This window comes from Barbus barbus (assembly GCF_936440315.1).
Source record: "Barbus barbus genome assembly, chromosome: 20".
NCBI lineage: Eukaryota > Metazoa > Chordata > Actinopteri > Cypriniformes > Cyprinidae > Barbus > Barbus barbus.
The window spans coordinates 211,115-225,725 of record NC_136748.1 but is presented as its reverse complement, the minus strand read 5'-3'; the positions used below and the strand labels follow the sequence as shown (position 1 = coordinate 225,725).

The window sequence follows — 14,611 nt, the reverse complement described above, 5'->3', positions numbered from 1 at the left end:
CGCGCTCTCTCTCACCTCAGCAGCACATCTTCAGTCCGCTTCTGGAGGATGAACCCAGGAGCGCATCAGGAGCGCTGTCCAGCTCGCCGGCCTCGGAGGAGCGGAATGACTGTAGACTCGGTGTAGTTATGGTGCTCTCCTGAGCCAATCAGCGACCTCACTCTCCTCACAATGCGCCGCAGAGATCCCGGTGTCGGATTCTTTGCCGCCCCGGGCTGTTGTCATGGAAATCCCCGAGGATCAGCGAGCGGAGGCGATGTTTTCTCGGTCTCCACGGTGGCCCGATGCTCCGCGGGCTCTTCTCGAAGTGTTCTTGGGTTCGGAGCGAGGGTCTCTGGAGCTGTTTCCCGGATCTGAAGCTGCGCTGACCGGAGGAGGAGGGTATCTGCGCATAACCATGGAAAGGGGGCTTGAGCGCTCAAGAATCTTGTCTTTCTGTTTGCCCCCTCAATCGAGCCACACAAAAGCTGAATTACTCATTCAAACCTCGCGGGACAAAGGCGGAGGAGCCGGAGAGCACTCTCGCATTTGTAGTCAAACATTCTGAGACTTAAATCGAGTCGTCGTGAAAGAGAAAGAGTTAGACAAAGCCCATAGAATTGCCATCAGCAAACATTTTCCTGTGTCATATTAGTGGGTCTCCATGGCTCCTTCTGGCCGGGGGACAATGGCACAAGTTTGCACACTCGAATACTGTCACCCTGCCAACGGAGACAAGGGCCAGAAGCAGGACAATCCCGCAGAAAGCAGCGGCTCCGCGGGGAAGAGCGGCAGAAAAGGAGAAAGGGACTTGTGAAATGCTAATTGAGCTCCGTCCCTCATTGAGAAGAGAACAGAGAGCAGGGCTACCTATCCGTCCCGCCGAGACGCCTCCTCCTCCTCCTCTTCCTCCTCCTCCTCTTCTTCCTCCTCCTCCTCCTCTTCCTCAGGAGAGACTCGGAGCAGTGTTCAGAGCTCTGTATGATGGTCTGTCAGCATCAGTCCGGAAATCCTTCAACCAGACGCCTCAAAATCAAGAAGGGGGTTATTTTAATGAGCTTTCAGAAGAACCAGTGCTTCTTTTATAAAGTTATACACAGAATGATCCTAAATGCAAAACAGTTTCTTAAACTATTTCTGATCAAATCCATACTGTACACTCAGAAAATGTTCCCAAATGTGTTAAACACGTTATAAAGCGCAGTTCATCTTATTCAAGACCAAAGTCAAAAAGTGCATCAATTCCTCCTGCAGAACAGCCACAATATCCCTTTATTATTCAGAGAAAAACATTTATCATCATAATTAATACCAGTGATGAAATTATTACAAACGCAGTTGCCAGGTTGTGCTTGGTTGAAGGTCTTCCTCTACCGCTCCGGTTCTGTCCAGATCTGAGAAGCTCTGCTCTTCTGAAGCGCGTGTGAATGAAGGCATGGCCTAAAGAAGAAGAGCTGACAACAGCCTCATCAGATCACAACAAACTCAGCGCTGATATCCTCTGCTCCTGCAGGCTTACGTCAAGCTTTCCAGAGAACCCTAGTAAAAAATAATAGACTTAAAATACATTTATTTTCAAATCTAATAACATATTTACTGACAGACAACGCAAGACTTGCTGACATAAAAATTATAATTACACTTTATTTGGAGTACCACTTGTGCACAATGCACTTTTCTTAATATTAAGCTTAAAATGTGTTTTAATGTCAATATTGATGAGGATTGTATGATCTTGTCTTTACATGTAAGATATTTAAAGTGTACCTGAAGTATACTTGCAGTATTTCCACTTTAGCACAATCAAATATAGTTCAGTATGTGTTTAGTTGGACTTCAGCACAATTAAAGTGTATCAAGAGCTAAATTAGCTGTTCCAATTCAGCAGACTTTAAGTATACCAGTTTAGTACAGCAAAAGTACAAATTGCAGGACATTTGAAGTACATAAATAGAAAAATGTATTTGTAGTAGCTTGGGTTTCTTGTCACTCGCCTCTTGATTAGCTGGGGTTTAAAACACTCAGACGAGAACAAAACTTGACGTGAATAACGACTCGATCATTGTGAAAAGTATGTGAAAAGTACTCAAATTATACTCAGTGAAATTTTTTAATTTCAATTAAAAGTGCACGTATCTGGACAAAAACATGCTTGAGTAAAAGTAAAAAAGTACAACTTTAAATTGTACTCAAGTATTGAAAAAGTAGAAGTAACCTAGGGGGAAAAAAGGAAGGAGATTGTTTCATCACATTGAATCATCTCAATGCATGGACAAACTGCTTAAACTGCACGAGATGTTTTTATCAGACAGACATACAAAGGTTTGGTTAAAGGGAGAAAACAAGAAATGCAATGGCACAGGTCAGACCTATCCAGAAACATAAAATCCAGCCTTTACACCCTCATGCCGTCCCATACGCACAGGACTTTCTGTCTTCAGATGAACACAAACTAAGCATATAGTGCATGCGTACGGCACACACCAGCATAACGCCTCAATAACTGACAGTAATTGTTACTCAATGTATCACTATAACACCACTTATCTACTTCCTGATAATTACTAAACATGAATTACAATTCATTTTATATACAATGTTCTGGTAAACACTTTTTGGAGATTTGCAACATTTAATTTAAAAACAGCAATCAGTCCCAGCAAAACAGGAATTGTATAAATTCTCACTGATTTTGTTTGTATTCAATCTCATCTGTTCAGGCCATATAGACAGCTAATGGCTTTATCAAAATGGACAAAAACAATTAATATACTTTTTTTGGGGGGAAAAAAGCAACTTAGCTACCTCAATGTGCGTCCTTAGATTTGAAGGTGAACACATGAAGCCAGAAATACAACGTAATGAAGTAAACTAGAAGTAGTCCGTTTAAATTGTACTTGAATAAAGTAAAACAAATCCCTCAAAATAATACTTAAGTACAGTAATCAAGTAAAATTACTCAAGTATTTTGCAGCCCTGGACTCTATTGTCTTCTATAGAGCTGCTTTACAGTTGGAATTGATGATGTTTTATAATTGATGCTATATTCTTGTCAAGTTGCTTTGAAACGATCTGTATTATATACATCCCTATAGAAATAAAGATGACACTGTAAATTCAGTGTACAGTCTAAGAAATCACAGGATTGCTATTAATTGCTCATGTTCACCATTAGTCTCTGGAAATAGAGCAACGATGCACACATGCAGGGTTTCATGCAGCTTCTGTAGAAGTGTCTGTCTCGCTGAACATTTACAAAGACCCGGTATAACCCAAGCCCAAGCTTTGAACCACAACAGAAGATCTGAAATATTCTAAATAAATATAAATCTTAATTCTGCGGTGAGCTGAAACATGCCTCGTTCTTCCCTCCGGAGCATGTCTTCCTTTACCGTAGCGCCCTCTGAGTGTCAGATCTGCAGGAATGACTCACAATCAGGACACGATGAAAGACAGGCTTTTTAATTCTTCACACTATGAACAAAACAACCAGCATCAACAGCAACGTGACAGCTTTACAAGCAATACAAAAATACTCTTCACACGTTACAGCAGAGCAAAGAAACAGAGCCTTATGAAGTCCAACAAACTGCTCATAAACAAAAAAATCTGTCTTCTTTTGCAAGTAATAATATGACAAAAGCGCTCAACTACAGACTGAACAGACAGTTCAAACAGGGTTTTAACTTAACTTGCTGCTATTTGGACAAGGTTTCATCTGATCTCAGACACAGAGTCGGTGTGAGGGTTGAAGCTGGAGCGTCTCAGCAGGCCGGCATCGGTCAGAGAGTACCGTCGAGCCGCCCAGTCCATCCGCTCCTGCCGCACACACAGCAGCTCCTCCACTTCTGCAGGGAGCGTCCACTCACTCTGATACAACACACACACACACACACACAGCATTATTACACAGAGAGCGTCCACTGACTATGATACAACGACACTATTACACACAGCTCCAGAGTCCGCTCCATTCATCACATCACTCACACACTGACCGCCCAGGCCTGTCCACAGATCTCCCACATTTAAGTAACAATAATCCACACCACTCCAGTCCATCAGTTAACATCTGGAGAAGACAAAAGATTAAACAAATCCAGCATTAAGATGTTTTTAACTAAAATACCATAGAGTCCATAATCCATAATAACTCTTCCTCCAGTGAAAAAGTGCATCTCCTGTTGTCTCTCACATCAAAATCAGAGCAAACGGTGCTTGATCTGTGCAGATTTCTCTCCTGATTCAGACCAGAACACTTTCACTGTTTGAAGTATAAAACATCTTAATGCTGGATTAGTTTCATCTTTAGTCTTCTCCAGATGTTAACTGATGGACTGGAGTGGTGTGGATTATTGTGATGTTTTTATCAGCTGTTTGGACTCTCATTCTGACGGCACCCATTCACTGCAGAGCATCCATTGCTGAGACACTGATGCAGAGACACATTTCTACAAACCTGATGAAGAAACAAACTCATCCTGATCTCAGATGATCTGAGCGTGAACACATTTTCAGCAAATGTTTATTTTTGTGTGAACTACTCCTTTTATTAGTGAGTGAAGTGAAGTGACATTCAGCCAAGTATGGTGACCCATACTCAGAATTCATGCTCTGCATTTAACCCATCCAACGTGCACACACACAGCAGTGAACACACACACACACACACACACACACACAGCAGTGAACACACACACACACACACACAGCAGTGAACACACACACACACACACAGCAGTGAACACACACACACACACACAGCAGTGAACACACACACACACACACAGCAGTGAACACACACACACACACACACAGCAGTGAACACACACACACACACACACAGCAGTGAACACACACACACACAGCAGTGAACACACACACACACAGCAGTGAACACACACAGCAGTGAACACACACAGCAGTGAACACACACAGCAGTGAACACACACCCGGAGCAGTGGGCAGCCATTTTATGCTGCAGCGCCCGGGGATTAGGTTCCCCGTTTATGAATCATATTAGTAAATAGGTTTAAGGAAACCGCTCTGATATTAAAGCCATGCGTGCATGTTCTCACCTGCTCAATGTGAAGAGACTGGTTGTGGTAGCTGCTCATATAAGCATCTACCAGGATGGTGTAATCTGACATCAGAGCGTCCAGAAGCACGAGGCGCAGCGGGAGAAGATGACTGACCGAAGCGGCCATGATGTTCATCAGGGCAGGTGGAGACGGACGGGCATACCACACCTCAGGACACTCCTGCGAGAGAAGAGACTGTGTTACAGCAGCTTAGAGACGCGAGAGAAGAGACCGCGTTACAGCAGCTCAGAGACGCGAGAGAAGAGACCGCGTTACAGCAGCTCAGAGACGCGAGAGAAGAGACCGCGTTACAGCAGCTCAGAGACGCGAGAGAAGAGACCGCGTTACAGCAGCTCAGAGACGCGAGAGAAGAGACCGTGTTACAGCAGCTCAGAGACGCGAGAGAAGAGACCGTGTTACAGCAGCTCAGAGACGCGAGAGAAGAGACCGTGTTACAGCAGCTCAGAGACGCGAGAGAAGAGACAGTGTTACAGCAGCTCAGAGACGCGAGAGAAGAGACCGTGTTACAGCAGCTCAGAGACGCGAGAGAAGAGACCGCGTTACAGCAGCTCAGAGACGCGAGAGAAGAGACCGCGTTACAGCAGCTCAGAGACGCGAGAGAAGAGACCGCGTTACAGCAGCTCAGAGACGCGAGAGAAGAGACCGTGTTACAGCAGCTCAGAGACGCCAGAGAAGAGACCGTGTTACAGCAGCTCAGAGACGCGAGAGAAGAGACCGTGTTACAGCAGCTCAGAGACGCGAGAGAAGAGACCGTGTTACAGCAGCTCAGAGACGCGAGAGAAGAGACCGCGTTACAGCAGCTCAGAGACGCGAGAGAAGAGACCGCGTTACAGCAGCTCAGAGACGCGAGAGAAGAGACCGCGTTACAGCAGCTCAGAGACGCGAGAGAAGAGACCGCGTTACAGCAGCTCAGAGACGCGAGAGAAGAGACCGCGTTACAGCAGCTCAGAGACGCGAGAGAAGAGACCGCGTTACAGCAGCTCAGAGACGCGAGAGAAGAGACCGTGTTACAGCAGCTCAGAGACGCGAGAGAAGAGACCGCGTTACAGCAGCTCAGAGACGCGAGAGAAGAGACCGCGTTACAGCAGCTCAGAGACGCGAGAGAAGAGACCGCGTTACAGCAGCTCAGAGACGCGAGAGAAGAGACCGTGTTACAGCAGCTCAGAGACGCGAGAGAAGAGACCGCGTTACAGCAGCTCAGAGACGCGAGAGAAGAGACCGTGTTACAGCAGCTCAGAGACGCGAGAGAAGAGACCGTCTACAACACGGCTGACAGGATCACGAATAAAAGCAGCAGCAAATTACAAGCACAACAGAACAAAGAACAAATCAACACAGAAGTATTATTATACTACTGAATGATAAAATACTCCATTTAAATATACACTGCCGTTCAAAAGTTTGGGATCAGCAAGATTTTTTAAATTTTTTAAAGATGTTTATTCTGCTCATCAAGGATGCATTTATTTTATTAAACATACAGAAAAAGTTTAATATTATTACAATTTAAAATAACGGTTTTCTATTTTAATATACTGTAAAATGTAATTTATCCATGTGATGCAAAGCTGAATTTCATCGTCATTACTCCAGTCTTTCTGATTTATTAATGTTGAAAACGTGAAGAAGTTAAAAAGAACATTTATTCAAAATTGAAATATTTTCTAACAATATAAGTCTTCATCACTTTTTAATTTCTCTCTCTCTTTCTCAAAAAACATTACCAAGCCCAAACATTTGAACAGTAGTGTATATAATTACAAAATATTTTTTTTTTTTAAATAAATGCTGTTTTTTTTTTACTTTTTATTCATCAAATAATCCTGAAAAAAGTATCACAGGTTCCAAAAATATTAAGCAGCAAAAACAGTTTTAACATTGATAATAAATCAGTATATTATTATGATTTCTGAAGATCATGTGACACTGAAGACTGGAGTAATGATGCTGGAAATACAGCTGCAGATCACAGAAATACATTACAGATTAACACATTCACACAGAAAACAGCTGTTTTGAATTGCAATAATATTACGTTTTTTTCTGTATTTTTTATCAAGTAAATGCAACTTTGATGAGCATAAGAGACTTCTTAAAAAAAAACACAAAAACATTTGATCCCAAACTTTTGAACGTTAGTATGAAATATAAATGTTTGAATTTACAGTACAGATGTATTACAACAACAATGTATTTCTGTATTAGACAATAATAAAGAAATTAATAAAAACAGATGTATTACTATTATCACTCAAATTGTTTGGCTTCTAAATAAACAAGTGTTTGAATAAAAAAGTGTGAATAATGTGGACCGAGACACTGAGACACAGCTAAACAGAGGTTTGAGTCCATTTTAAAGTCCAGCTACAAAAGAAAAAAGGGTTGAAGCTCATTGTGTCCCAGATCGATGCATCAGTGAGTCCTGTGGGAAACACTGCTAATGAAGCCTGTCAAACCTCTTCAGCAGCTCGTAACAACACATTAATACACCTTTACTGTTCTACTGCTCTTCTAATGACACGTGGTGTGGTTTGGGACCTTGCGGTGGCGCTCTTTGGAGCACACAGGTGTGAGGTCAGCAGCGGGGAGCTTGAGGTGAAGCCGGAGCACCTCCTGGAGAGAGCTGACTCGGTCCGGGAGAAAGCCTCCGGTCTCGCTGTAGAAGAGCATGAGATCAGCCACCTGCGGAGCAGCACACCGTCAGCACTTCTGAGAGAGCTGAACACAAACACCAGCTACAGAATCACACTACTGTCAGTGCTTTACAGCGCAAACTCATTTCACAACTGATTAACTCTTAGTTATTCTCAGCAGAACAACAGCGAGCTGCAGTCAGAGGAGATGCTCTCAGGCCATGTCAGTAAAAACTCCTTTTCCTGCGTTATACTGCGCTCATAGCACTGTAGCCTGTATCACTTCATTTTAAAGTGTGAATGAAGCTATGAGCGTGCGTTTCAGATCCGTGTCATGTTCAGCAGCAGCCAAATAACAGAATAACCAGCTGCTGTGATGACTCTGCATCAAACACAAGAGAGAGAGAGAAAGGAAAACTTTTGTAGCTTTAAGAATTCATCTATATTTAGTTTAGAATTTAGTGTTTGATAACTTTATTCAATTTCTGTATATTTCTGCTGAAGAGCACAGGTAAATATGACATTTATTATAATGGGTTTATGCAAAGACTTAAGTTCACTTAAATTAGAAGTTGTTATTTTTTAAAGTCTAATAAATGTAAAAATTGATCGCTCTCAATTATACTGTAATGTTGAATGGCTGTAGTCAATGATTAAATATTTGGGAAATTTGCTTATAGACATCAGTATTATTGGTATCAGTGATACTGGCCTTCAGTCATGAAAAAAGATGCCACTAAACAAATATACTGTCTTTACATTGTACACTAATTTGAAGATTGAATGTGAAATTGCAATATAAAAGTAGAATTTAAAAACTTTAAGTGTTAGGTGGGATTAATTTAAGAAAACGTTTGATTAGTTACTTTATTCTTTTTTCAGTCGATTGACAGCACTAGTTCTAAGACAAGCTGTAGAATTAAACTTCTGGACTTGAAGCAGGAGTAGTGCAGCTCATCTTGCCGTCTGTGGGTTTTTAATGATCTGGCTCAGGCGTGTATCTCTGCAGGATCAGACTCAGACGCACCTGTGTGTCAAAGACGTTGGTGAGGTTGACTCTGAACTCTGCTCTCAGGCAGCGGGCGATGCAGCGGCAGTCATGAGCCACCTGAGGAGTCAGAAGATTCAGTAAGACCTCGGCTCCTCGGCCACACTTCTGCTGACACTAAACAGTCACCTGACCTTCAGGATGTGAGGATTCTCCAGAATCATGCACAGGCCGTTTTTAAACACCTGCCCGCCGAGCAGGAGGATATCAAACAGGTACACTACCTTCTTAGTGGCAACCTGTCAAATTATTCACAAGGGTTTAAGAGTTAATAATCAGAACTGAGCTGAATGACAACATTACTGTCTTCTGACCCGAACACCAGTCATTAAAATGGAATTTACTGTAAAACATGAAATGTATGCTTTTTATTTTTTAATTAAATTTCAGAGAATCCAGAGAAATTAAAATGAAACAAAATTTGGAAAAAATAAAATAGAATTTTTTTTTAAACAAACTTTTTAAAACTAATACGTTTCATGATTTCAATTAATTAGACATTCTTAGAGTACTAAAATTTTATTTAACCATTAAAACAAAGACTAGACCAATTAAAATGGAAAACACAGAATTTGGGAAAAATCCAATGGATTTCATGGGGCACCAGTAGAGCAGCTGAAATAGAATTAGTTTGATTAGTGATTGTTTGTTTGTTTTTTTATGTTAACATTGTTATTTTCCTGTTTATTAATGTGAAGCGGTTTTGTATAAAGTTTTACTAGGTAAGGTAAACTTTACTATTACTATTCCTCTAACCTGCAGCCAGCAAAGTCTCTCTTGTGCAATCGGTCCAAAAACATCAGCACCGACTCCAATGACTTTCTGCTGTTGGATGTGCATCACCTGGAAAACAAAGAAACATATATTAGATACATGCATACGCAGAATAGACATGGCACAAACTCTATAGAAGCACTAAACTCACTGCTGGGCCAAACTTCTCATGAAGCTCATCGATCACCACATAACTCACACGCTCCTCATCTCCTTCATCTCCATCATCATCATCAGCATCACCTGAGGAAGAGGAGGAGGCGGGTCAAATAATCCAGCAACTCAAGACAGATGAAGATGAGGATGAGGATAATTACCTACTATCTTCTTCCTGAACGAGTGGAGTTGGGATTTGTGCTCTTCATTAACACTGAATATACAACAAATAAACAAGTTTGACAAACTCTTATGACAGTAACATGACTAATGACTGTAAATGATCGATCAAACATTAATATAAGACACTCACAGCTGGTCTTGATTGGCTGAACTGTTCAATTCCACTTTAAAAAAGAAAGAAAGAAAGAAAAATGATTTCGGCTGGATCAACAACAACTAACTTACATACGTTTAAGCACCGTTAAAATTAGTTGTTTTATTTGCTAAAATGTTTTTATGAATAAATATCACACAGTTTACCTTTAAGAATTTCATGTCCGAAAATGATCTTGACGCCTGGAAATTTCCGTCCGCTTTTCACTTCAGACACTTGAAGAAGGAAAAGGATCTAAAGGTGTTGTTATGAAAGAGATACTGTTGTTATGTAATCTGTCCTCACCGTCCTGTAGGATCAGGCTCTTCTTCTGAGAGATGCGCTGGATCACGCCGCTGATCTGTGTGTCGGACAGACTGATTCTAACACGATTCCTCTTCAGATCATCCAGAAACCTGCACTCCTCCGAAGATGAAGCCATGACGGGCCTGTTCATCAGCTAATCAAGCTCCGAATGAACCTGTTAATTAACTGTGTTTGTGTGAATAACGACGTGTTTCTTCCCACCAAACTAGTTTAGCACAAGCCCCGCCCCGCGGGCGATTCTGAGGATTTGATTGGTCATCTAACTCACAAGCTGATTCGCTACATTCGAACCAACGCGCCAAGCATATCTATCTATCTATCTATCTATCTATCTATCTATCTATCTATCTATCTATCTATCTATCTATTCAATTCAATTCAATATTGCTTTATTGGCATGACTGTAAAAAATACAATATTGCCAAAGCTTGAAATATATGTGGATAAATATAATAACAATGAAAATATCAAAATAATAGAATAAAACCATTATAACAATATAAACTTAAATACACAGTGTAACAAATAAGAACTTGTGTGAACATTTCATACCACAGTGTTTAACACACACAGGCTGAGGGTCACTGTGGTGGACATTAGGGAAACACACTGAGGTCAGACATAATACACATATTACACACATTACACACATTCACCTGCTGTCTCTCAGACTGTGGCACACACACACACACACAGACACACACTCTCACACACACACACACACACACACACACAGACACACACACACACAGACACACACACACACACACACACACACACATGTTGGGTTTCCATGTTTTATGGGGACTCTCCATAGGCGTAATGGTTGTTATACTGTACAATCTGTATGTGCTATTGCCCTACACCAACCCTACACCTAAACTTAGCCCTCACAGGAAACATGCTGCATTTTTAGATTTTCAAAAAACTTTATGCTGTATGATTTATAAGCTTGTTTCCTCATGGGGACCAAAAAATGTCCCCACAAGATTCAGATTTACTGGTATTACTATCCTTGTGGGGACATTTGGTCCCCAGGACGTGATGAATACCAGGTGCACACACACTCTCACACACACACACACACACACACACACACACACACACACACACACACACACACACACACACACACACACACACACACACTCTCACACACACACACACACACACACACACACACACACACACACACTCACACTCTCACACACACACACACACACACACACACACACTCTCACACTCTCTCACACACACACACACACACACTCTCACACACACACACACACACACACACACGTATCTCGCAGCCAGTGCTGCTGTCTGTCCCTCTCCTAGTATTATCTTTATTTGTTCCTCTTCAGTCATGGCTGTAAAGTTCTTTATGATGTTTGTGAATTTGTTGATGTATATGTCTCTGATTGATTTAAATTGGTAACAGTGAAGTAGGAAGTGTGTCTCTGTCTCACAGTGAACACACACTCTTTGCTCTCTGGGTAACCAGCTCTTTCTGTGTCTGCCGGTCTCGATGGCTAGTCTGTGCTCACTGAGCCTGTACTTGCTCAGGATCCGTCTCTACTTTGTGTCTTTCACACTCTGGAGATATTCTTCTGATTCATATTTTAATTTAATAGTTCGATAGAGTTGTAATTTACTTTGTGTTTTGGTTTCTTGATCCCAGTGTTCCAGATATATATGTTTAGATTGTTTGATAATCTGATTTATTTTGATGTTTGTGTGAGAAGCAGTGCTGGTCTGAGACTGGTTAGTGTTAGTAGAGTTAGTCAGGTTAGTAAGTCTCAGAACCAGCTGACTGAGTGGACTCTTTTCAGGGTTCAGTTCTTGGGTTTGTAGCGATTCTCTGGGACTTGATTTTAGATGCATCCAGAATTTGAGCGATCTTTTTTGTATATTTATAATCAATGGGAAACGGCCTAATTCTGCCCTACATGCATTATTGGGTGTTCTTCTTTGTAATTTTAGGATCATTTTGCAGAATTCTGTGTGTAGGGCTTCTGTTGGATGCCTGTCCCATCTAGTGTAGCTCTGATCACTGAGTGGACCCCAAACCTCACTTCCATACAGCGCTATGGGCTGAATTACACCATCAAAGATTTTACACCAAATTGGAAGCGGTATTTCAATATTTTGGAATTGTTTCTTGATTGCATATAGAGCTCTTGGAGCTTTATCTTTGAGAGCATTCACTGCCGTACTGAACCTCCCCGATGCAGTGATGATCAGGCCGAGGTAAGTGTACTGCATCGTGTGTTCTAGACTGAACTGGTATCTGTGTTCCTGACATCTGGGCTTTTTCTGAAATACCATAATGCTGGTCTTCTTGAGGTTTACTGCCAGGGCCCAGTTCTGGCAGTAGTTCTCCAGCAGGTCTAGGTGTTGCTGTAGTCTCTGTGGGGTGGATGACAGCAGCACTAGATCATCTGCGTACAGCAAAAGCTGGATATGTTTGTCTTGTAGAGTGAGTCCAGGGGCTGTAGACTGTTCCAGCTGCACCGCTAATTCATTAATGTAGATGTTGAACAGTGTTGGACTCAGGCTACAGCCCTGCCGTACTCCTCTCTTCTGGGAGAAGAGTTCTGGATGTTTGTTGCAGTTCGTATTGCACATTTGTTGCTTGAATACATTGATTTAATAATGTCATAAACTTTACCCCTACACCACTTTGTAAAAGTTTGTAATATAATCCGTCGTGCCAAATAGAATCAAATGCTTTTTTTAAATCGACAAAGCATGCAAATATTTTTCCGTGTTTAGTCTGTTTTCCGTGTTTATTGATTAGGGTGTGTAGGGTGTAAATGTGGTCAGTAGTTCTATAATTAGGAAGAAAGCCAATCTGGCTAGGACTCAGGACACTGTGTTCGTTAAGGAAGTTTACTATTCTATTGTTTAAAATACTGCTAAATAACTTCCCAAGATTACTGCTCACACAAATGCCTCTGAAATTATTAGGGTCCAGTTTGTCTCCACTCTTATGAATAGGGGTAATAAGTCCCTGGCTCCAGATGTCAGGAGAACAGCCTGAACTAAGTACAAGGTTGAATAATTTGAGCACAGCTGTCTGAAGCTCAGGTGTGCTGTGTTTCAGCATTTCACCCAGAATGCTGTCAGGGCCACAAGATTTCTGACATTTTTGGCTTTTGAGTTTCTTCATCAGTTCTTCATGTGTAATTGGGAAGTCGAGAGGGTTTTGATTATTTTTAATTATGTTTTCATAAGTTTGTAGACTTTGTTTGATCTGATCAGAATTGTTAAGGAGTTGTTTTGGAGGGATTTCTTTATATAAATTTTCAAAATGTTTTGTCCAAATGTTTCTGTCTTGTATTGGTAGGTCTTGTGGTTTTGTTGTGCTCAGATTATTCCACATATCCCAGAACTGATTATGATTTATTGAATGTTCTATTTCTTGTAAACCTTTGGTCAGATGGTGTTTCTTTTTTGCTCTGATTGTGTCTTTGTATTGTTTTAGTTTTGAACAGTATTCAGTTCTTATGTCAGCGTTGTTTGGTTCTTTATGTTTCATATTTGATAATTTTCTAAGTTCTTTTCTTAATGTTTTGCAGTCTGAGTCAAACCATTTTTCATCTTTTGATGTATTTTTACTCATTTTTTTTCAACTCAGTTTTGCAAGCTGCTTTTTTATATATGTAATTTATTTCATTTATAGCCAAATTAACACCATCTTTAGTTGTTTCAAATTTTTTGTTAATAAATGTAGTGATTAGATTTTTCATTTCTTCAGAATCGAGGGCTTGAATAAATTTGTCTGTGCTGTCTGAAGCCCATCTGTATCCTGGTTGGATTTGATACATTTGACAGGTTTCGGGTATGTTTTGTGTTAGTGAGTGATGTGTTTTAATATAAATGTTAATTTGGTTATGGTCAGAAAGTGGAGTTTGTTGTCTGACAGTGAATGCACTGAAGGAGGAGGGGTCCATGTCAGTGATGGTATAGTCCACTACACTAGCTCCAAGACCTGAACAACACGTGAACCTCCCTAAAGAGTCCCCTATGATCCTGCCATTAAGTACAGGCCTGAGGCTCGGCAGAGCTGCACTAATTCTCTACCGTTTTTATTTACGGTTTGGTCAAGATTGTTTCTTGATGGGAGGTTTTTTGTGAGACTCAGGGGGTTTTGGCCAAAGACATGTTCATTGCCCTTTGGATCTATGTTATCAGGTTCAGATCCAGTTCTTGCGTTAAAGTCTCCACACAGCAGCACGTTTCCCTGGGCCTGGAAACGGCTGATCTCTGTGTG

At 41.2% G+C, this 14,611-nt stretch overlaps 1 protein-coding gene across 3 annotated transcripts; it reads right to left on the bottom strand.

The window, feature by feature from the left end:
* Window positions 1-3,420: 3,420 nt before the first annotated feature.
* LOC306886139 (piRNA biogenesis protein EXD1-like) lies at window positions 3,421-10,570 on the bottom strand. 3 transcript variants are annotated; one of them, XM_079443037.1, is made up of 11 exons: window positions 10,315-10,570; window positions 10,176-10,244; window positions 10,006-10,039; window positions 9,854-9,906; window positions 9,688-9,779; window positions 9,519-9,605; window positions 8,897-9,001; window positions 8,742-8,822; window positions 7,620-7,763; window positions 5,058-5,240; window positions 3,421-3,849 (listed from the first exon to the last, which is right to left on the bottom strand). In XM_079443037.1, the coding sequence occupies exons 1-11, from the start codon at window positions 10,463-10,465 to the stop codon at window positions 3,694-3,696; spliced, it is 1,155 nt and encodes a 384-aa protein (XP_079299163.1). In that variant the 5' UTR covers window positions 10,466-10,570; the 3' UTR covers window positions 3,421-3,693. The 3 variants fall into 3 exon arrangements, with proteins under 3 accessions (XP_079299163.1, XP_079299165.1, XP_079299164.1); XM_079443039.1 differs by lacking the exon at window positions 7,620-7,763 and having other exon boundaries at window positions 10,315-10,547; XM_079443038.1 differs by lacking the exon at window positions 10,176-10,244 and having other exon boundaries at window positions 10,315-10,519.
* Between the last annotated feature and the right edge of the window lie 4,041 nt (window positions 10,571-14,611).

Bases quoted from the DNA above. Each gene is read 5' to 3' on its own strand.
- LOC306886139 (XM_079443037.1), bottom strand. From the start codon at position 10,465: ATGAACAGGCCCGTCATGGCTTCATCTTCGGAGGAGTGCAGGTTTCTG. The intron at 10,245-10,314 runs GTGAGGACAGAT...TCCTTCTTCAAG, and splicing joins GAGCCTGATCCTACAGGACG to TGTCTGAAGTGAAAAGCGGA. The intron at 9,907-10,005 runs GTGAGTGTCTTA...TTGTATATTCAG, and splicing joins TCAGCCAATCAAGACCAGCT to TGTTAATGAAGAGCACAAAT.